The sequence below is a fragment of the Hylobates moloch genome, unplaced genomic scaffold (assembly GCF_009828535.3).
Source record: "Hylobates moloch isolate HMO894 unplaced genomic scaffold, HMol_V3 SCAFFOLD_13, whole genome shotgun sequence".
In the NCBI taxonomy this organism is placed as follows: Eukaryota; Metazoa; Chordata; class Mammalia; order Primates; family Hylobatidae; genus Hylobates; species Hylobates moloch.
This window is the reverse complement of record NW_026652288.1, coordinates 35,324,674-35,347,589: the sequence shown is the minus strand read 5'-3', so window position 1 is coordinate 35,347,589 and position 22,916 is coordinate 35,324,674. Positions and strand designations below refer to the sequence as shown.

The 22,916-nt window shown below is 55.7% G+C and overlaps 3 protein-coding genes across 6 annotated transcripts in view; 2 read left to right on the top strand and 1 right to left on the bottom strand.

The window, feature by feature from the left end:
* LOC116480610 (carcinoembryonic antigen-related cell adhesion molecule 1-like) overlaps nucleotides 1–22,916 on the top strand; it is a 1,172,951-nt gene that overhangs the window by 443,127 nt on the left and 706,908 nt on the right.
* Nucleotides 660–8,212, bottom strand: ERF (ETS2 repressor factor). Of its 4 annotated transcripts, none has more exons than XM_032172774.2 (4): nucleotides 8,051–8,212; nucleotides 3,400–3,634; nucleotides 2,900–3,015; nucleotides 660–2,811 (listed from the first exon to the last, which is right to left on the bottom strand). In XM_032172774.2, the coding sequence occupies exons 1-4, from the start codon at nucleotides 8,070–8,072 to the stop codon at nucleotides 1,538–1,540; spliced, it is 1,647 nt and encodes a 548-aa protein (XP_032028665.1). In that variant the 5' UTR covers nucleotides 8,073–8,212; the 3' UTR covers nucleotides 660–1,537. The 4 variants fall into 4 exon arrangements, with proteins under 4 accessions (XP_032028665.1, XP_032028667.1, XP_058282535.1 ...); XM_032172776.2 differs by having other exon boundaries at nucleotides 8,177–8,195; XM_058426552.1 differs by lacking the exon at nucleotides 8,051–8,212 and adding an exon at nucleotides 4,014–4,096.
* The window catches only part of CIC (capicua transcriptional repressor), a 32,109-nt gene continuing 31,433 nt past the window's right edge, over nucleotides 22,241–22,916 (top strand). The window contains exon 1 of the mRNA XM_032172738.2: nucleotides 22,241–22,313. The gene's annotated coding sequence lies outside the window, so the exon portion shown is untranslated. The remainder of the gene's footprint in view (nucleotides 22,314–22,916) is intronic.

The following is a 22,916-nucleotide window of genomic DNA, read 5'->3' as shown; positions in this document are numbered from 1 at the left end:
TTACTGGATACTGAAAGAGCTACAACACTGCAGCTCTTAAGTATTGGACACACAGTAGGTCAACAGCATCAATGACTAGTGAGCCAGTCCCTTGGCTGCATGCTGGCTGGGGGTGTTCCCATAGCTGGACCTGAAGATCACCAAGTTACCTTGCAAGGTCTACATTTCAGGAGACACCACAGGCTGTTCTCCAAAGGACTCCCAGCTTAACTCAGAGCAACAAGAGGGGTGTGGGCAGGGTGCGAGGGGCAGTGCAAAAGGGAGCTCCTGGTCTTCACTGGGGACCTGGGGTGTGGGAAGAATTCCTAGCCACAAGTGGGAGGGCATCCAGGCAATCAGAAGAGCAAGGGCAGTGGGGTTGCGGCAAAAAACAGTGGGAAGAGCTTTCAAGGACAAGGTCCCCATGGAACAGAGGAGCAGTCAGATGAAGCCGGGGCATGCCCGAGACCACTATCATCAAGTTCTGGGGCTCATGTGCCTCTGAGGTCAGGGGATGGTTTCCCAGGCCTGGATTTGGCCCATTCTGATTAGGGTTAGGCCCTCTATACTGATCTGGCCACAGACCCACTAGCAGCCAGGCTGGGGCCCCTCCTTCAGAATCAAGAAAAAGCTGTGGCCCTCAGGGGGCTGCACCCAGCACCTAGGACATTGATCACCGCATCCAAAGGTCCAAAGTTTTATTGTTTTGAATACATTCTCCAGTGGCCCCTCTACTCCCCCCACCCTCAGTCCCCAATACAGAATAAGGCTTGACCACAGCCCCCCACCCCACCCCAGAGGCCCCAGCTGGGAGGCAGAGGGGGCTTCCAGTTTGGTTTCCCATCCCCCCACCCACCTGCCCATGGGCCAATCCTAGGAGCAGCTGGGGATGAAGGGGTTGGACCGGTGCTGGGGTGGGGAGTGGGAGAGGGATAGCAGGCACTTGTAGAGATTTGTGGCCCATGGGCGGCACCCCTCACCCTCCTCCGCCCCCCACCCCCCAACATGTGGAATTTTTGGTTCATCATAAAATTGTCCCTCCCTCCCCTGCTGTGACCTTGTGGGGTATGAGAAACCTAGGCACTCATGGCCCCCTGGAGGGGCAGGGCAGGCAGGGCTGGGGCTGAGGGCTGGGAGTGGGGCAGAGCGGGTGGGTCAGAGGGGTACAAGAGGCAGAGAACAGGGAGGGAGACAAGGCTTTACTTCCTAAGCGATTGTAATAAAAAAAGTTCCTGGGTGTTAAGGCCAAAGCCTCAATTCAAATATAAATTCCCCAGAATGGAGGCGGCCCCCTTAACTTCCCCCTCCCTCCCCCTACCACCACTTTGCCCAGAGCTCGAAACCCACAGAGACAGGGAACAGCCCCTAGCCCTGGGCACCCACCCACCCCCACCATTTAAAAAAAAGAAATTAAAGTTTTATACAAAATGTGGGGAGGGAAAACGGAGGAGGCAGGGAAGAGACAAGAGAGCTGCCCTCACCTCCAGGGGACAGGGGGCTTAAGGCAGCAAAAGAAGCATGGGGGGTGGGGGGCACACAGGTCCCCTGCCCACAGCCCTCAGGAGTCTCGGTGCTCCAGGGAGAGCTGGGCCGTGGCATGCTGGAGGTCAGAGCTCACCCGCCTTGGGGTGAGGGGCCCCCCAGCCTCCCCAGGCCCCTCCCCACGCACCTTCTTGTCCTCGCCCTCATCCTCAAAGCCCCCAGCGGGGCCCCCACCCCCTTCCAGGCGACAGTCTTCACTCCAGCGCCGCTTAAAGCGTAGCTTGAGGGGCATGCACTGGGATGCCCCGGGTGCCTCGCCGGGCTCAGGCTTGGGGGGTGCAGGTGGGGCACGGGGTGTCTTGAACACCTCCCCGTCTTCCTCATCCTCATCACTGATGTCAGTCACCTCCACCTCCTCCGACTCGCCTTCCGAGATGGGCTCCACCTTGATCTGTGGTGGCGGGGGCGGTGGGGCTAGCGCCCCTGCCCCCTCGGCCAGCCCGCCTGCGCCGCCACCACTTTTGTCAGCACCAGCTGGGGCCTTCTCCCCAGCTGCCCGCTGCCGGCGTCCGAGTGGGGGCGGCTGGAGTTTAAACTTGAATGGGGAGGAAGAAGAAGAAGAGGATGACGAGGCCGAGGAGGGGACTGGTGGGGTCTCGGGTGCCATGGGCGGCAGCGGGCACTTGTCAGGGCGCTGGGGCTGGGGCACCACCAGCCCGGGGTAGTGCAGGAAGGCGCGGGGACTGAGGTGGTAGTTGTAAACGCTTTGGGTGTGGGCCTGCAGGTACCGTTTCATGTCCTCAGGGCTGAAGGAGAAGTGGGAGCCTCCCCCTGAGCCACTGGGCCCCCCGCCACCACTGGGGTACATCGGGCTCAGCGTGGGCGAGGGAGTGTAGGCCAGGTGGGTGGGCGTCATGGGCAGAGCCGGGGAGAGCTGAGGGGGCAGCAGGGATCCAGGCCCGGCCAGAGGCGACACAGGGAAGGGGCTGAGGGGTTCAGGGCCACCCCGAGGCCGGGGATAGACACGGAAGACACCAGGGTCATGGGGCAGGCGAGCCAGCGGGGGCCCTCGGAAGGCACCCAGATCCGGAGGGCCGGGTGGTCGGGCCCGGGGATCCTCTCCCAGCGGTTCCTCCAGCTCTGACGTGCCATCACTACAGTCACTGACTGAGCCTCGGCCCAGGCGGCGGGCCACCACAGCCGAGAAGAGGGAAGATGAAGATGAAGAGCAGGCCGGTGGTGAGCGGGGGTCCTCGGTGGGGGACAGCACCTCGGAGGGCGTTGAGGGAGGGAAGCGGAAGTGGCTACCGCCCGACGGCACTGGCGGGGCACTCTGGGGCACCGCACCCCCTGGCAGAAGGGAGACAGTGTCAAGGCCCCTGGCCTAGCCTGAAGGAGCATGTAGACCCTCTCCACATTAACCATCCCTGGTACTCACCAGCCAACCCCACATCAATGAAAGGGTAATTGACCAGCACCAGTTTGTTGAAATTGAACTTGTAGGTGAACCGTTTCCCCTTGGTCTTGTGCAGAATGCGCTTGTTATAGTAATAACTGTGGGTACAGAAATGCCATTGGGAAAGTCAGGTACGTGGGATCCAGGTCTAGACTCCACACCTTAACACACTTAGGTGTGGTTCCCAAAGGCCAACTGAGGAACGTGGGCCACAGAAGACAAATCAAGTGCCCAGAGGGTGGGTACCAGCTCTCTCCTCACGTCTAAGGCAGGACTAGAGGATCCACTGGTGACTGTATTCTCTCCTCAGGGTATGTCTGTGTTACCAAGGGGCTCAGGGAAGGGCTGGGAGTGGCCCAAGGTCACACAGCTAGGATTTGGCAAAGCCAGGGGTCAGACCCAATGCTTGTCCCACAGGCAAGGGGCTGTGCAACCAGTGAGGGCAGTCCACATGTGCTCAGGGGTCCCCAGCCCGTCCTCACCGCAGGGCCCGGCTCAGCTTGTCGTAATTCATCTGGGGCTTGCACTTTCGGACGCCCCACAGCCGGGCCACCTCATCAGGGTCTTTGATGACGAATTCCCCGTAGTCCCCCTGCCAGGCAATGACGCCCTGGTACTCCTCCTTCCGCAGCAGCTCCAGGATAAAGTGCCACAGCTGGATCTGCCTCGAGCCAGGGGACGACTCTGGCTTGTAGGCCCAATCTGGGAAGGCAAACCCTGGGGACGGGAGGCAGGGAGTGGCCTGGGGTCAGGATGCGAAGTCCAGGGCTCTCGGTCCCATCCCAGGGTCCACCTCTGCCCTGCCTTCAACATGGGGAAATCTGTATCACCTCAGCCAAGTCAAGATCTGATTTAAGAGAAGACAGTGTGTGTCTGTCTGTCTGCATGTGAGGGGCTAGACAGGAGCTGGGGGGAGGGGAAGCTGGAGCCTGCTCCGGCGACACCGGGAGAAACAGGAAACCGTCGGCGGTGGGTCCCGGGGCCAGTGCCAGGGGGCCAGGCACCAAGCCAGGCTGGCGGGCAGGGCTGCCAGTGGGGGAGGGGCAGGAAGGGGCACACGTGGCCAGCCGGGTTGGGGTGCAGCCCCCCAGCTTACCCCCACTCCCATTCAGAGCCAGCTGCACCACCCCAGCTCCTCCGACGTCCTCCTTAGAAACATGCACTGTCTCCTCCAAAGATCCAACAGAGCCCCTACTCCCACCCTAAGACCTGGAGGAAGATTTTTTTTTTTTTTTTTTTTTCTTAAAAGGACCAGGAGGGGTGGGGTGACTGGTTGCCGATGAGGTCAGCGCTTGCACACACAGAGGCTTCTGTCTTCCCTGGAGAGTGAAACCCAGACTGTCTGAGAGGGCCCCCCCAAGCCCTGGACCCTCTGAGCTACACTACCCTCCCCAGACCCAGGCATCCAGGCCCCACCTGGCTGGAGGGCCCAGCCCAGGCCTGGAGCTTGAGCAGGCACCCTGGAGCTGTCATCCTCTTCCCACTTCTGCCTTCTCATCTTCAGCTCCTTCCCTGCCCACCTGCCTGCCCACCCCCAGCATTAACCTTGGGTAGAGGTTGGTGGTGGGCTGGCTGGTCTCTGGAGGGGGTGGGCAGCCTGGGGTGGGGGGGGCTGTGGTTGTTGTCATTTCCCAAACCCCCGGGTAATCAGGGGCCATCAATAATTCAGCACCAGGCAGCCGGTAATGGAGGGGTGGGAGGAGGGAAAGGGGAGGAAAGGAAGGAGGGGGGAGGCAGGGCAGGGGCTCTGGTGCCACTAGAGAGAGAAGGCCAAGGTGGCCGGCTAAAGATGGGCGGCTCCCAAATCCAGTCAGGCTGGAGGGGTCAATCCGCCTCCCTTGGCCCCAGCTCAAGCAGGTACCAACAAGGCCTCTGGGCAACACATCCACCCTCAAAGACTCCACCCAAGTCTGGAATCCAACAGGGGATCCTTCCCCTTGGGGACCCAGGGAATCAGTAGTTCCTGCTCCCACAGGGACCACCCCCTCCAAATCCAGAGCTCACTGTCTCCCACAGGTACCCAGGCCCCCAACTCCTGCCCAGACTGGGCTGCAGTACCGCATAACCCCCGGAGTCCCTGCCCCATTCAGATATAGCCCAGCCTTCCACCAGCCCCTCAGGGTGCCAGGGATATGACCTCCGGCTGTTCACAGACCAGCACCCAGCCCCTGCTCCATTTAAAAGTGACAGCCTTTGACAACCCCTTCCAGAGACCCCAGAGCCCCATCGCTCTCTTGGGAATCTAGGTGTTCACCCCATTATCCTCACCCTTCTAGAGAATCCAGATCACAAGGTCTCCTGCAAGGCCCAGGGTCCTTTGGAACCTAGGTGACCCAGCCACCAGCTTCATGGACCCTCACATCCCCTCCAAAAAGCTCCCGGTCCCTCTCAGGGAACCAAGCTCCATGCTACCTCCACCTCAGCCCCAATCTGGCTCTAGACCTAGAAGGGGGGCTGAAGCCCCTGAGACATCAATCTGGGGGTGGGGGATGTACTGACTTCCACCCTCCCCCCAAAATTAAAGCCACCCTTCCCAGCCCACCCGCCCCAGCCTCCGTGTCCCGGTAACCAGGCAACGTGTGTGCAGCGACAGTCCTGGGAGCGGGGGAGCAGGAGGCTAAAAATAAACTTTGCAGAAGAGAGGGAGTGAGAGAGACTACATGCAACACAAAGGGAACTCGGAAAGGAGGTGGGGGGGCTCTGGAAAGGCCTCAAGCCGCATTCTGGGAGCTATCCCAGACCCCCTTGTTAAACCCCTTCCCTGAGCAACCCCTCCTCCAGGGCCTGGACCCTGGCTCCCACTTCTGGCAGGGACCCTTCCCCACTCCCAGGCCCACCCCAACGGCGGCTTTCCTCATCGGACACAGCATACATGAGGGCCTGTTCCCAGCTTTGGGGGGGAGAATGAAGAGGGGGTGACGTCAGGGTGTCTCAATGGGGCTCTGTTCCCCAGGCCTTGGAGCCAGGAGCCAGGCACGGGCAAGGGGAGCATGTGTGAGTGTGCTGTGTATGCGTCCACGTGCTTAAAACAGGGAAACACCAGACCTGCACGGAGGAAGCTTGGGGGTGCGGGACCTCGGGAACATGGGGGCCAGTGAGGCAGGGACAGAGCAGGCACATGGAGAGAGGGGTTCAGGAGACTGCGAGACAGAGTGCAGAAGTGGCAGCAGACAGACAGCAAGGACTGGGATGGCGAGGTCCCAGAAGCACACCTGGGTCCCATAGAGGCGGGGTAGGGATTCTCCCAGACAGACTATGCAAGCCTGGGGGGACAAAACTCCTGGGCACCCCCCAACCTCACGTGACGGCCCAAACTTTTTTTAAGGGAGTATGAGGGTCGGAAGGGAGGAGTGGTGGTAGAGGAAGAACACGCCGGCCTCCTGGGGGGGCCCCACCACCTCCCCCACTCCAGGCGGCCCTCTATGGCGCCAGAGCCGGGAAGAAAACAGGAAGTGGGAAACAGCCACGGCAGAGAGAAGGGCCGGGATGGAGGACTGGATGGAGAGGTGCGGAGCGGCAGGCCAGGAGGCAGACGGGAAAGATGCACCGATCGGAGGCCATTCTAGGCCTCCCGCCCCTCCCCTCCCCCAGCCGGAGAACGCACACACTGTTCGACCCCCCGACAGGGTTGGGGAAGCGACCCGCGGATCCCATCAGGCCAAGGCTGGTAGCAGGGAGGGAAGATGAAGCGAGGTTGTCTGGGCGCTTCGGCCTCCTACTTGGGCGAGGGTAGGCTCCTGCTGCCCCCAGGGCCCAGCCGCCCGGGAGCGAGTGGAAGCCGGGGGAGTGTGTGGGACGCACGTGACTGACCCTACCGCACTCCGCACCCCGGCCCCACCCCCAGGGCCCCTCCTCGGTCCCGGTCCCAATCCCCTGGCGCCGGAGCCCAGCTCCGAGCCCTTTAAGATTAAGCCGCCCCCACCCGGCGGGCAGGGGGATAGGGATGGGAATGGGGTGGGAATGGGGTGGGGATGGGGTGGGGTGGGGTGGGTGGGCCGGTCGGGGCACACACCCGCACACAGAAGCCCGAGCCGCCGCCGCCGGGGGAAGGAAACAAGTTTGAACAGCGGCGCCCGGCCCCCTTCCCCCTCCCCCGTCCCCGCCCCGGGCCGGATTCCGACGGGGTAGACGGGCAGGGGGCGGCTGGGACCCCTCCCCCTGCGCGCTCGGGCGCAAAGTCCAGCCCGCGCGAGCCCGGGGGCGGCGGGGGAGGGGAGAGGGAAAAGTCCGAGTGGGAGGGGGGTTAATCCCGCTGCCCCCCGCCCGCCGACCGAGGGGGAGGGTAACCTTGGCCCCTTAAGGAGGAGCAAGTTGGCGGGGAAGAGAGGGGCGGAGGGAAGAGACGGCCCGCTGAAAGAGAAGAGGTGGATCCGGGAGGGGGGGCGAGGGGGGAGCCTCTGAGTCTCCCCCCACCTTCCCCACACTCCTCAACTCCTGGCCCCCGGTGGCGCGGGAGGAGGGTACCCAGGTCTCCCCGGAGCCACCTTAAAGCCGCGCGTTCTAAGGTCGGAAACAAAAAGTTCCTTTTTCGAACGTTCGGGCTGCGCTTTGGAACTTTGCGACTCGGCGAGGGCGGGGAAGCGAGGAGCCGACAGAGGCGGGCGGGGGAGGGGCGGCGCAGCCAGGACCCTGAGTCCCGGGCTCCCCACTCACGCCCTCCTCCTAGAGGCCATCCCGTATCCCCCGCTAACCTGGTGCAGGGCACGCGCTGCCGTGAAGGTCACCAGCCGGACCGCGCAGCGCAGAACCAGGGATAGCGGGCCCGGTGGACAAGCCCCCCCCGCCCCGCACACGTCCCGGCCCCCAGAGTGCAACGTGACGAGAGCGGAGGGGAAGGACCCCGCCACCCCCGTGATCCCGGGAGTGGGGGAGAGCCCGGCCTGCGGGGTCCCGGTAGGGATACAGGACCAAGACCCGCAGCACCCACACCACTCCGCCCGGAGCCAGGAATCGGGGGTCCCAGGCAGCAACCCCGCTCGCGCCACGAGAAGCAACAGGTCTCCAGTGCTTGAGGGGTCCCCCAGAACTGGGGATCACTCGGGCTCCCCCGGACCCCTTCGGCCCCCCCAAAGTTTCTCCGTTCGGTTTCCCGGGGCAACAAGTCTCCCCCACACGTGCTGCCCCCGCCCCCACCTGTGTCCGCCGGGGTCTTCATGCTGGGGGGCCCGGGGCGAAGCGCCCCGACTCCGGGCCGCGGCTCCCGGCGCCCGCGCTGCCCCGTCCCGTCCCGCGCCCGTCGGGCCGCCCTCGCCGCCTCACCCGGCCTCGCCTCTCAGAGCCTCTCCCCTCCCCGCCGCCGCCTCCCGGGTTAATATCGCACTCCGGGGCCGGGACGCCCACGCCCCCCGGCCGGCGACGTCACCGCCGCGTCGCCATGGAGACACTGCGCCCGCCCCCTCCCCGCGCACTCACACACACGCTCGTCGGCGCGCAGCCACTGAGGACCGGCCGGCTCTGGGCTTAAAGGGGCCGCGCGGCGGGGGAGGGAGGAAGGAGGGGGTGGGGGTGGGATGGGGTCCCGCGGGTCATGACCCTAGTCAGAGGCTCCGAGTCTGCAGCTAACTTAAGTCCTCGGCACTCGCTACCTGCTGCCCCTCCTCCTCTCCTGCCCACTGCGGGCTCCAGAGTTTCTTTTGGAGCCTGTATGGGAAAACGGGGGGCCTTTCCGAGAAAGCGGGGGTCAGAAACTTTTGTGGGGAGGGTGCAGAATCTTCTCTGTAGAGGGGCGGGGTCAGGACCTTAGAGGATGATGAAGACCACAGCATTTCCCAGCTTGGTTGTACCCAACCCCCCAACCCTGAGCCTGAATGGGGGCAGCTGTCCAGGGGTGGGGTGGAATGGGTGGGATGCATTTCCCAGCATCGGAAATGGGGAGGCGGCTGTGCCCTCCGCTCCTGTGGGGATGGGGTCCTGGCTTTCCTGATAGCCCCAGTCCAGCTGGGGAGGAAGTGACCAGAGAGAATGCGTTTGGAAGCCCCCACCACCACCGTCCCCAGGCTGCAGCTGTCCCGGGGATAGGGGTGGCGCCGGAGGTCCCCCCACCTCCACTCCCAGGACCGGGGGTTCCGGAGGCGGGGCCAGGATACGAGGGGGCGACCAAAGTCTGAACAAATGTGCTCCCAAGGGGCACTGAGGGTCGCCAGGAGAGAGGAAGACAGGGCTTAAGATCGAAAGCCAGAGCATAGAGAAGTGTTAAGTCTCCGTTCTCTGCCTCAGCCGGGAGGGAAGGATGAAGCCTGAGGCTCTGGGAAACAGGAAATCACAGTGCAGATCTGATGGAGCCCAGCAGCCGGCAGCAGGGTAGAGGCCAAATAGAAGCAATATTCACAGGCATAGTCTGGAAACAGGGTCACAAAAAAGACTCTGAGGTTCCAAAGGAGGGGCGTATGGGTGGCGGGCGGGAGTTGGGGGGGCTGGGTGGGGGACGAATCCAGAAGATGGGCGGGGAGACACAGAAAAGTCACAGACAGGGAAGGCCTGCGGAGCTCAGGCTCCCGGTACCCAGGGCTTCAATCCCAGCCTCCTCGCTTGCGGGGTACCTAGTCCGCCTTAGACAGGCTCCTCACCAGTGCCTCAAAAAAAAAGTCTCAGGCCTCCTCCTTGGGGAGACCAAGGGCTCCAGGGAAGCTTTCCCCCACAACCCTCGGGAATTATGTAACCTTGCCTACGGACAGTACAGCTCCCCCACGGATATTGTAACCCTCTGGGAGCGGTGTGGTCCAGCAATAATAATCATCATCATTGTTCGAATAACAGCTCCCGAATTCCGAGTGTTCATGATGTGCCAGGCACCGGGCCAAGCATTGTCAGGGGCATCTTCTCATTTAATCCTCACAAAATCCCAACGAGGGGAATTACTGCTGTTATCCCCATTTACAGATAAAGTGATGCTCTCTGAGGGAAAATCAGTCCACTAAATCTTACAGCCAGGAAGTATTGGAACTAAGATTCGAACCCAGATCTAACCAATTCCAAACCACCACGTTTACCATTTACCATTATTTATTACCTCTTTTACTACCCCCTCCAAAAAAAAAATGCAGATTTTCAAAGATATTACATCAGGGCCCGGCCTAGTGGCACACGCCTGTAATCCTAGCACTTTGGGAGACGAGGCGGGAAATCACTTCAGATCAGAAGTTCCAGACCAGCATGGCCAATATGGTGAAACCCCATCTCTACTAAAAATACAGAAATTTGGCCGGGCGCGGTGGCTCACGCTTGTAATCCCAGCACTTTGGGAGGCCGAGGCGGGCGGATCACGAGGTCAGGAGATCGAGACCACGGTGAAACCCTGTCTCTACTAAAAATACAAAAAATTAGCCGGGCGTGGTGGCGGGCGCCTGTAGTCCCAGCTACTCGGAGAGGCTGAGGCAGGAGAATGGCGTGAACCCGGGAGGTGGAGCTTGCAGTGAGCCGAGATCGCGCCACTGCACGCCAGCCTGGGTGACAGAGCGAGACTCCGTCTCAAAAAAAAAAAAAAAAAAAAATACAGAAATTTGCCAGGCGTGGTGGCACGCCTATAATACCGGCTACTCAGGAGGCTGAGGCAGGAGAATCGCTTGAACCCAGGAGGATCGCTTGAATCCAGGAGGATCGCTTGAATCCAGGAGGCAGAGGCTGTAATAAGCCGAGATCGCTCCGCTGCACTCCACCCTGGGTAACAGCAAAACTCCGTCTAAAAATAAATAAATAAAAAGGCCAGGCGCGGTGGCTCACGCCTGTAATCCCAGCGCTTTGGGAGGCCGAGGCGGGTGGATCACCTGGGGTCGGTAGTTCGAGACCAGCCTGACCAACATGGATAAACCCTGTCTCTAATAAAAATTCAAAAAATTAGCTGGGCTTGGTGGCGCATGTCTGTAATCCTAGCTACTCGGGAGGCTAAGGTAGAATCGCTTGAACCCGGGAGGCGGGGGTTGCGGTGAGCCGAGATCGCGCCATTGCAGTCCAGCCTGGGCAACAAAAGCGAAACTCAGTTTCAAAACAAACAAACAAACAAAAAGATAACACATCAGTAACAAACCCAGTGACCCCTACCCTCCCACCAGCAGGACAGAGATCTGAGTTACACCCAACCTTTTTTTTTTTTTTTTTTTTTTTTTTTTTGCGACGGAGTCTCACTCTGTCGCCCAGGCTGGAGTGTGCAGTGGCGCGATTTCGGCTCACTGCAAGCTCCACCTCCCGGGTTCACGCCATTCTGCTGCCTCAGCCTCCCAAGTAGCTGGGACTACTGGCGCCTGCCACCACGCCCGGCTAATCTTTTGTATTTTTAGTACAGGCGGGGTTTCACCCCGTTAGCCAGGATGGTCTCAATCTCCTGACCTCATGATCCGCCCACCTCGGCCTCCCAAACTGTGGGGATTACAGGCGTGAGCCACCACACCTGGCCGTTACACCCAACCTTTGCTACTTCTTGTCTCTGACAATGCAAGTGAACTCAGTTCACCTCTTTTTTTTTTTTTTTTTTGAGATGGGGGTCTCACTGTGTTGCCCAGGCTGGATTGCAGTGGCACAATAATGGCTCACTACAGCCTCGACTTCCCTGCCTCAAGCAGTTCTCCCACTTAAGCCTCCTGAGTAGCTGGGACTACAGACACATGCCACCAGGCCCAGTTACTTTTTTTTTTTTTTTGAGATGGAATTTTGCTCTTGTCACCTAGGCTGTAAGTGCAATGGCACGATCTTGGCTCACTGCAACCTCTGCCTCCCTGGTTCAAGCGATTTTCCTGTCTCAGCCTCCTGAGTAGCTGGAATTACAAGCGCCCACCACCACGCCCAGCTATTTTTTTTTTTTTTTTTTTTAGGGGACGGAGTTTTGCTCTCGTTGCCCAGGCTGGAGTGCAATGGCACCATCTTGGCACATCGCAACCTCTGTCTCCCGGGTTCAAGCGATTCTCCTGCCTCAGCCTCCCGAGTAGCTAGGATTACAGGCATGCACCATCACGCCCAGCTAATTTGTATTTTTAGTAGAGATGGGGTTTTTCCATGTTGGTCAGGCTGGTCTCGAACTCCTGACCTCAGATGATCCACCCGCCTCAGCATCCCAAAGTGCTGGGATTACAGGCGTGAGCCACCGTGCCCAGCCAATCCAGCTAATTTTTTTTTTTTTTTTTGTGGAGTTGGGGTCTCTCTGTGTTGACCAGGATAGGCTTCAACTCCTGGGCTCAAACGATCCGCCCACCTTGGCCTCCCAGAGTGCTGGAATTACAGGTGTGAGTCACCCTGCCTAGCCATGTTCACCTCTTTTTTTTTTTTTTTTTTTTTGAGATGGAGTCTGGCTCTTTCGCCCAGGCCGGACTGCAGTGGCGCTATCTCAGCTCACTGCAAGCTCCGCCTCCCAGGTTCATGCCATTCTCCTGCCTCAGCTTCCCGAGTAGCTGGGATTACAGGTGCCCGCCATCGCACCCAACTAATTTTCTGTATTTTTAGTAGAGACAGAGTTTCACCGTGTTAGCCAGGATGGTCTCGATCTCCTGACCTCGTGATTCACCCACCTCAGCCTCCCAAAGTGCTGGGATTACAGGTGTGAGCCACCGCGCCCGGCCAAGTTCACCTCTTTGAGCCTCAATTTTCCTCATCTGTAAAATGGAGGTGTTAATAGATCCTACATGATCAAGTTACTGTGAAAAATCAGAGATGTGGCCAGGCGAGGTGGCTCACGCCTGTAATCCCAGCAATTTGAGAGACCGAGGCAGGTGGATCACCTGAGGTCAGGAGTTCCAGACCAGCCTGGCCAACATGGTGAAACCCCGTCTCTATTAAAAACACAAAAATTAGCTGGGCGTGGCGGCTGGCACCTGTAATCCCAGCTACTCAGGAGGCCAAGGCAGGAGAATCATTTGAACCAGGGAGGCGGAGGTTGCAGTGAGCCGAGATCATGCCATTGCACTCCAGCCTGAGTGACAGGGCGATACTCCGTCTTAAAAAAAAAAAAAGAAAAAAAGAAAAATCAGACATGCGAAGTAAGTATGCAATAAATACTGTTAATAATTATTAGCAGAATGAACTCTATGCCCCGTGGATAACAAGAGCACTCTACCCTACAGACTCCAACTGTAACAACAGTTAGAGTGAACAGCAATAAACAGGCTGGCTGTAGTTTGTGTCTGACACATGTAATCCCAGCACTTTGGGAGGCCAAAGCAGGAGAATTTCATGAGGCCAGGAGTTCAAGACCAGCCTGGGCAACACAGTGAGACTCTCTCTACAAAAAATTTATTTATTTATTTATTTATTTATTTGAGATGGAGTCTCCGTCTGTCACCTAGGATGGAGTGCAGTGGCAGGATCTCAGCTCACTGCAACCTCTCCCTCCCGGGTTCAAGCAATTCTGCCTCAGCCTCCCGAGTAGCCTGGATTACAAGCATGTGCCACCACGCCCGGCTAATTTTGTGTTTTTAGTAGAGATGGGGTTTCTCCATGTTGGCCAGGCTGGTCTCGAACTCCTGACCTCAGGTGATCCGCCCACCTCGGCCTCCCAAAGAGCTGGGATTACAGGCACGAGCCTCCAAGCCTGGCCGGGAGGATGGTTCTTATTGGCAGATCTGTGTCCGTGGTGTCCAAAGGGCAGCCCAGGCTTATGTTTTCTTTTTCTTCTTCTTTTTTTTAATTTTTATTTTAAGTTCTGGGATACCTGTGCAGGACGTGCAGGTTTGTTACATAGGTAAACGTGCATCATGGTGGTTTACTGCACCTATCAACCCATCACCTAGGTGTTAAGGGACCTTTTCTCTTAAAAATAAAATTTAAAAAAATAAAGCATACAGCACTGACAGTGTGAAATTGTGTATTAATGTCATAATCCCACTCTGACCCAGATGGATGGCTCAAACTCACTGTTTCTATGAAACACGATCACGGATGATCGGCATCCCTCATGGGAGAATCTGAACGATCCGCAGAGAGTGAAAGTCCCTCGTGAAAATGTCGCCTGGGCCTCATAAGTTTGGTGGTTTGTGCAAACGTGTCCATGGATATTGTAACCTTTCAGTGGCCTATGTGACTCCAATTGCTTTATCAACACTGATAGCCACCCCCAGAGATAGCAGAGATGGTGAAATATTGGCCAGATGCGGTGGCTCATGCCTGTAATTCCAGCACTTTGGGAGGCTGAGGTGGATCACCTGAGGTCAGGAGTTCAAGTCCAGCCTGGCCAACATGGTGAAACCCCCGTCTCTACTAAAACTACAAAAATTAGCTGGACGTGGTGTCAGGTGCCTGTAACCCCAGCTACTCAGAAGGCTGAGGCAGGAGAATCGCTTGAACCCAGGAGGCAGATGTTGCAGTGAGCTGAGATTGGGTTCAAGTGATTCTCCTGCCTCAGACTCCCGAGTAGCTAGGATTACAGGCGCACACCACCACGCCCGGCTAATTTGTTTTTGTATTTTTAGTAGAGGCAGGGTTTCACCATGTTGCCAGGCTGGTCTCAAACTCCTGACCTCAGGTAACCACCCTCTTTGGCCTCCTGAAGTGCTGAGATTACAGGCCTGAGCCACCACACCCGGATTTTTCATTTTTTATTTATTTATTTATTTTTTTTTTTTGAGGTGGAATTTCGCTCTTGTCGCCCAGGCTGGAGTGCGGTGGCACGATCTCGGCTCACTGCCACCTCCGCCTCTGGGGTTCCAGGAGTTCTGCTCCCTCAGCCTTCCAAGTAGCTGGGATTACAAGTACCCGCCACCACGCCCGGCTGAAAACCCTGTTGTTTTTTTTCCCCCGAGACAGAGTCTTGCTCTATCGCCCAGGCTGGAGTGCACTGGCGCAATCTTGGCTCACTGCAACCACCACCTCCCGGGTTCAAGCTATTCTTCTGCCTCAGCCTCCCGAATAGCTGGGATTACAGGTGCCCGCCACTGCGCCAGGCTAATTTTTGTATTTTTAGTAGAGACGGGGTTTCACCCTGTTGGACAGGCTGGTCTTGAACTCCTGACCTCGTGATCTGCCCGCCTCAGCCTCCCAAAGTGCTGAGATTACAGGCGTGAGCCACCACGCCCAGCCAAAACCCTGTTTCCTTTTTTTTTTTTTTTGAGACGGAGTCTTTCTCTGTCCCCCAGGCTGGAGTGCAGTGGCGCGATCTCGGCTCACTGCAAGCTCCGCCTCCTGGGTTCACGCCATTCTCCTGCCTCAGCCTCCCAAGTAGCTGGGACTACAGGCGCCCGCCAACACGCCCGGCTAATTTTTTGTATTTTTAGTAGAGACGGGGTTTCACCATGTTAGCCAGGATGGTTTCGATCTCCTGACCTCGTGATCCGCCCGCCTCGGCCTCCCAAAGTGCTGGGATTACAGGCTTGAGCCACCGCACCCAGCCTAACCTTGTTTCTTAAGAAAAAAAAATAGTGTGATGCGGGGGATTGAGTCCAATCTCTCCCCCTCTGCAAAACCCTGTTGCAGTGTTCTCTATCAAAACAAAACAAAAATTAAAAAAATGAATAGTATGACTCATCTTATATGGTATAGCCACCATAAACAGTGTGACCACCTCTAAACAGAATGTCACTCCCTTAGAGTATCACTCTTTTTCTTCTCCCTGACCGAAGATGCTGAAGGCACCAGGGCTCAGATCCCTCTTTTCTCCTGTCTAGACTCGTTCCCTCGATAACCTCCACCAGTCCCATGGTGGATATGCCATCTCTACGCTGATTACACCCACATTTATTTATTTATCTATTGGTTTGTTTATCTGTCTCTTCTCTCCTTCTCTCTCTCTCTCTCTCGTCTCTGATCTCTCTCTCTTTCTCTCTTTCCTCTTTTTCCTTCTTGGCAGGGTCTCACTCTGTTGTCCGGCTGGAGTGCAGTGGTGCGATCACAGCTCACAGCAGCCTTGACATCCTTAGGCTCAGGTGATCCTCCCACCTCAGCCACCTGAGCAGCTGAGACTACAGCTGTGCACCACCACACCTGGCTAATTTTTGTATCTTTTTGGAGAGATGGGGATCTTACTATGTTGGCCAGACTGGTCTTGAACTCCTGGGCTCAAGTGATGCTCCCACCTCAGCCTCCCAATAGTGTTGGGATTACAGCTGTGAACCACCGCGCCCAGCCTCCACCCACATTTCTATCTCGATCTCAACTCTCCCCTGGACTCCAATCTGGCACATCCAACTACCTCACCAGCGTGTCTATTTGGATTTCTCAAGCTTGCCAAATCAAAAATGGTCTTCCTGAACTCCCCCAAACTGCTGCCCCCACAAGCTTCCCCATCTCAGGAAATTGCAATTCCATTTTGCTGGCTGTTCAGGCTGAATACCTTGGAGTCATCCTTGCCCCCTTTCTCTCATCCGATATCCAATCTGAAGGGAATTTCCACCAGCTCTACCTTTGACTATTCTAGAATCAGCTACTTTTTTCTTTCTTTTTTTGAGATAGGGTTTGGCTCTGTTGCCCAGGGTGGAGTGCAGTGACGCCATCTCCGCTCACTGCAACCTCCGCCTGCCAGGCTCAAGCCATCTTCCTACCTCAGCCTCCCAAGTAACTGGGACCAAGTCACATGCCACCACTCCTGGCTAATTTTTTTTTTTTTTTTGAGACGGAGTCTCGCTCTGTCGCCAGGCTGCAGTGCAATGGCGCTATCTCAGCTCACTGCAACCTCTGCCTCCCGGATTCAAGGGATTCTCCTGCCTCAGCCTCCTGAGTAGCTGGGACTACAGGCGCCCGCCACCACGCCCGACTAATTTTTGTAATTTTAGTAGAGGCGGGGTTCCACCATACTGGCCAAGCTGGTCTCAAACTCCTGACCTTGTGATCTGCCCGCCTCGGCCTCCCAAAGTGCTGGGATTACAGGCATGAGTCACCATGCCCGGCCACTCCTGGCTAATTTTTTTTTTGTATTTTTTTGTTGAGACGGGGTTTCACTATGTTGCTCAGTCTGGTCTCAAACTCCTAGACTCAAGTGATCCTCCCGCCTTAGCCTCCCAAAGTGCTGGGATTACAAGCAGGAGGCATTGTATCTAGCTTATTTTATGTTTGTATGTATGTATGTATGTATGTATTTATTTATTTATTTATTTATTTATTTATTTATTTATATTTTTCTGAGACAGAGTTTCGTTCTTGTTGTGTTGCCCAGGCTGGAGTGCAGTGGAGCGATCTTGGTTCACTGCAACCTCTGCCTCCCGGGTTCAAGCAATTCTCCCGCCTCAGCCTCCTGAGTAGCTGGGATTACAGGTCAGGCTGGTCTCAAACTCCGGACCTCAAGTGATCCACCTGCCTTGTCCTCCCAAAGTGTTGGAATTACAGGCCTGAGCCACTGAGCCAAGCTGGATTCAGTCTGTATTTTTCACTGCCTTGTCACCAGCGCCTAGACCAGTGAGTGTCATAGAATAGGTTTGTAATATTGGCTGGGCACGGTGGCTTATGTCTATAATCTCAGCACTTTGGGAGGCCGAGGCGGGCGGATCTTGAGGTCCCGAGATGGAGACCATCCTGGCTAACACAGTGAAACCCCATCTCTACTAAAAATACAAAAAATTAGCCGGGCATGGTGGCACGCACCTGTAGTCCCAGCTACTCGGGAGGTTAAGGCAGGAGAATTGATTGATCCCAGGAGACAGACATTGCAGTGGACCGAGATCATGCCACTGCATTCCAGTCTGGGCAACAGAGCGAGACTCTGTCTCAAAAAAAAAAAAAAAAAAAAAAAAAAAGAGAATAAGCAGATAATATGTATTTGCTGAAGTAAGTGAACTGAGTGCACATTCACCTGGTCCAACCCACAAAAAATATGAACCCATACAAATGGTGCAATGTCCATAACTAATAAACCCCCACATACAGTGCGAGCCCCAATGTAGAAAGTGAGACCCTCAAATGCATTGTGAGTCTCTCATATAGATGGCGAGATAGCATATAAATAATTTGTGGGTCACGCGCAGTGGCTCATGCCTGTAATCCCAGCACTTTGGGAGGCTGAGGTGACTGGATCACTTAAGGTCAGGAGTTTGAGACCAGCCTCGCCAACATGGTGAAACCCTGTCTCTACTAAAAATACAAAAAAATTAGCCAGGTGTGGTGACATGCGCCTGTAATCTCAACTACTTGGGAAGCTGAGGCATGAGAATCGCTTAAACCCGGGAGGCAGAGGCTGCAGTGAGGTGAGATATTACCACTGCTGGCCAACAGAGCAAGACTGTCTCAAAACAAACAAACTAACTAACAAACAAAAAACCAATTTGTGCCCCCACACAATCTGCTTGTGAGTGTTATCGAGGCAGTATAATTTCTTTTTTTTTTTTTTTTTTTTTGAGGCAGAGTCTCGCTTTGTCGCACGATCTTGGCTCACTGCAACCACCACCTTCCAGGTTCAAGCGATTCTCCTGCCTCAGCCTCCCAAGTAGCTGGGATTATAGGCACTTGCCACCACGCCTGGCTAATTTTTGTATTTTTAGTAGAGATGGGGTTTCTCCATGTTGGCCAGGCTGGTCTCAAACTCCTGACCTCAGGTGATTCACCCGCCTCGGCCTCCCAAAGTGCCAGGATTACAGGCGTGAGCCACCGCACCCGGCCATTTCTTCTTTTTTTTTTTTTTTTTTTTTGAGACGGAGTCTCGCTCTGTCACCCAGGCTGGAGTGCAGTGGCGCAATCTCGGCTCACTGCAAGCTCCGCCTCCCGGGTTCACGCCATTCTCCTGCCTCAGCCTCTCCGAGTAGCTGGGACTACAGGCGCCCGCCGCCGCGCCCGGCTAATTTTTTTTTTTTGTATTTTTAGTAGAGACGGTGTTTCACCGTGGTCTCGATCTCCTGACCTCGTGATCCGCCCGCCTCGGCCTCCCAAAGTGCTGGGATTACAAGCGTGAGCCACCGCGCCCGGCCCATTTCTTCTTTTTTTTGAGATGGAGTCTCACTCTGTTGCCCACTACAGGCGCGTGCCACCACACCTGGCTAATTTCTTTGTATTTTTAATAGAGACGGGGTTTCACCGTGTTAGCCAGGATGGTCTCGATCTCCTGACCTTGTGATCTGCCCGCCTTGGCCTCCCAAAACGCTGGGAGTACAGGCATGAGCCACCGCACCTAGCCCGTATTTTTATTTTTTGGAGACACAGTCTTGTTCTGTTGCTCAGGCTGGAGTGCAATGGCGCAATCTCAGCTCACTGCCACCTCTGTCTCCTGGGCTCAAGCGATTCTCTTGCCTCTGCCTCCCGAGTAGTTGGGATTACAGGCATCCATCACCATGCCTGGCTAATTTTTGTGGTATTTTTAGTAGAGACAGGGTTTTACCATATTGGCCAGGCTGGTCTCAAACTCCTGATCTCAGGTGATCCACCCGCCTTGGCCTCCCAAAGTGCTGGGAGTACAGGCATGAGCCATCACACCCAGCCGAATTTTTGTATTTTTAGTAGAGATGGGGTTTCACCATGTTGGCCAGGCTGGTCTTGAACTCCTGACCTCAAGTGATCTGCCTTCTCAGCATCCCAACATGGTATAACTCTTGTAAGCAGGGGGGATCCCTACATGGACATTATAAATTTACTACAGCCAGAGAACATCCTAAACTGACAGTCGAGACCTCCTTTCACTGCAGCAGGCTCCCTAGGCCAAGTGAGTTCCCTCATGCAGAGTACACACCTCTCTGCTAAAAGTCTAATTCTCCCTCACTCCTGATGCAAACGGACTGTGGAACACGAAATCCTACCCTAATCAATAAAAATCTCCCCCAAACATAATGTAAGCTCCCACGGGCAATGTGAACCTCTGTCCCTTATGAGCCTCCCCACAGACAGTGTAATCTCTTTCGTTATTGATGACAAAGTTAACACAGACAGGGCACATCTCCATGCATGGAGAACTTTCTGTGGCTGCTGTGAACCCCTTTTGTGATACCATGAACCACTCCCCATGGGGCTACCTACAAAGGCAGTGTGCACTCTCTTGAGTGTAAATTTCCCCCAGATTCAGCATCTACCCAATGTGCACAATATAAACTGCTTTGTCAAACTTCCCTCAACTCCAGGTCCACCCAATATGGAAGGATGAATTGTCTTTTAGGATTACATTAAAGGCTAGATGCAGTGGCTTATGCTTATAATCCCAGCACTTTGGGAGGCCAAGATGGAAGGATGGCTTGAGGCTAGAAATTGGAGACCAGCCTGGACAACATAGTGAGACTCCATCTCTACAAAAAAAAAAAAAATAGCAGGGCATGGTGGTACATGCCTGTGGTCCCAGCTACTCAGGAGGCTGAGGCAGGAGGATCGCTTGAGCCCAGGCATTCAAGGTTGCAGTGAGCTATGATGCTGCCACTGCACTCCAGTCTGGGCGACAGAGTAAGACCCTGTCTGAAAAAAAAATAATAATAAAATAAAAATAAATAAAATTAGGCCAGGTGCAGTGGCTCATGCCTGTAATCCCAGCACTTTGGGAGGCCGAGGTGGGCGGGTCATGAGGTCAGGAGTTCGAGACCAGCCTGACCAAAATGGTGAAACCCCGTCTCTACTACAAATACAAAAATTAACCAGGAGTGGTTGCATGCGCCTGTAATCCCAGCTACTCAGGAAGCTAAGGCAGGAAAATCGCTTGAACCCACGAGGCACAGGTTGCAGTGAGCCGAGATCGCGCCACTGCACTCCAGCCTGGGTGACAAAGCAAGACTCCGTCTCAAAAAATAAATAAATTTAATTAAAAATAAATAAATAGGCCGGGCGCGGTGGCTCATGCCTGTAATCCCAGCACTCTGGGAGGCCGAGGCGTGCAGATCACGAGGTCAGGAGATCGAGACCATCCTGGCTAACACAGTGAAACCCTGTCTCTACTAAAAATACAAAAAATTAGCCGGGTGCAGTGGCGGGCACCCGTAGTCCCAGCTACTCAGGAGGCTGAGGCGTGAACCCGGGAGACGGAGTGTGCAGTGAGCCGAGATCGCGCCACTGCACTCTGGCCTGGGCGACAGAGCGAGACTCCGTCTCAAATAAATAAATAAATAAATAAATAAAATTATATTACAGTAGTACTAGTAGTATGATAGTTTAAGATTGTATAAATAATATAACAGGGCTGGGCACGGTGGCTCACGCCTGTAATCCCAGTACTTTGGGAGGCCAAGGTGGGCGGATCACGAGGTCAAGAGTTCAAGACCATCCTGACTAACACGGTGAAACCCCGTGTCTACTAAAAATACAAAAATTAGCCGGGTGTGGTGTTGTGTGCCTGTAATCCCAGCTACTCAGGAGGCTTAGACAGGAGAAACACTTGAACCCAGGAGGCAGAGGTTGCAGTGAGCTGAGGTTGCAACATTGCACTCAAGTCTGGGCGACAGAGCAAGACTCTGTCTCGGGGAAAAAAAAACAATAATAAAAATATAACAGTGTAGGTTATAAGATTCCTTCCAAGTCTGAACTCCTTGTGGACAGTGAATTTCCCCCAATCTCAAGACAAATAATTTGTGAACAGTGGGACTTTCTCATAGATGTGAATATCCTTCATATTCCATGAATCCCATTGGACAACTAATATTTCTTCTATGCTATGAACCAGCTCTATGCCCTAGCACATTCTTTCACACGTAGTTTGAGTGTTTCATGGACAGGATGACTTGCAATAGACTGGAGGCAGTTTCCTCACAAGTCGTGTGAATTCCAGTGTGGAATTTGAACCTGTCACAGGCAAAAGAAAGCCTCCCTGCGGCCAGCATACCCATATTGCTTCCCATTAGCCTCGGACCAGGGTGAATACAAAGTGGAGGGCATAGATGCATTGCAGACAGGTTCACACCTGGTTGTAAACCCGTATCTGGACAGCAGGCATCTACTACAAACAGGGCATCTCCCTGTCCTCCTCCACTCCAGTGTGATAATCCCCTACCCCTGGGATCTTTAAAAATCTGCCTCCGCCAGGGGCGTACACCCACAAAGTGTAGCTCTCCACGTAATGCAGTGCGAAGCCCCAAGAAGCGCTGCATTTCCTCATCTCGGTCCCCTGCCCCAAAGCCTAGTGGGCTGTCAAATTGCGCTGTCCTAAATGTCAAACTCTTGGAGGAGGTGACCTGTCCCCCGGGCCCCAGGCCGCGCGCGTTGCCCATACTGCAGCGCGCGACACCCCACAAGCGCGCGTTCTCTCCCCGCCCGGTGGCAACAGGGCTTTCCGCGGGGCCGCGCCAGACTTTCCAAGACCGTCAATTGGTCGTAGTCCCTGCCACCCGGCAGCCAATCAAGAAGGGGAAAGGTGACATCACTGGTTCTCCTCCCCTCCCCCAACCAAAACTTCCCTACTCCGACTACCGGCAGCAACAACCACGTGGGGGAGGGGTAAGAGAGTAGAACCGGTGAGGTCATTGCACCGCCCCGGCCGCTGCTGATTGGCTGCGGGGCTCACGGGTGGCGGTTGGCTGCTCCTTGCACCTCCCCCTCGTGCCGCTACCGCTGCCACTGAGAGGAGCCACCGGCGACGCCAGAGCCAGGAATACGGGTGAGTCGGGGCCCTGGGTCTAAGATACTCCTGGCGTCCAGTGAGACTCACGACGAACTGCCCTTTTCGACTTTTTCTCCTCGCCGGGGTTCTTTAGTGCTCCAGGCACTCTGTTACATGGGAGTTGTAGTCTGCCTTGTACTGTCGGCTATGGGCCGAAGACGTGAGAAGACTACGATTCCCAGCAGGAATTGCGACTAGCCAGTCAACAAACGTTCGGGCCACGCCTTCTACCTCCGCTCATTGGACAACGTGTCCCTTAGCCCCTCCTCGTTTCATTTCATTGGCTACTGTCCCTCACAGAGGCTGGGTTCCGGCCTAGGCTGCATGGCGACTGGGTACTGTATTTGTCATTTGGAACTAAGACGGCCTGCAATTGGACACGGCTGGTGTCTTTCACTTGTTGTAGGGTAGGGCCCTAGGCAGATCCGGCAGTCGTAGGCTCAGGATGGTGTCGGTCCCGGAGGGAGGCCGGTCTTGGACTTTGGCCCCGCCCCCTAGCGCTGCCCGATGGGCCCAATTGGTCGTCGCGAGCGTCGCTCGTCGTCGAGAGGCGGAGCCGACCAGTCTGCGGATATCTATTGGTCTAGGCTGGCGCCGGTC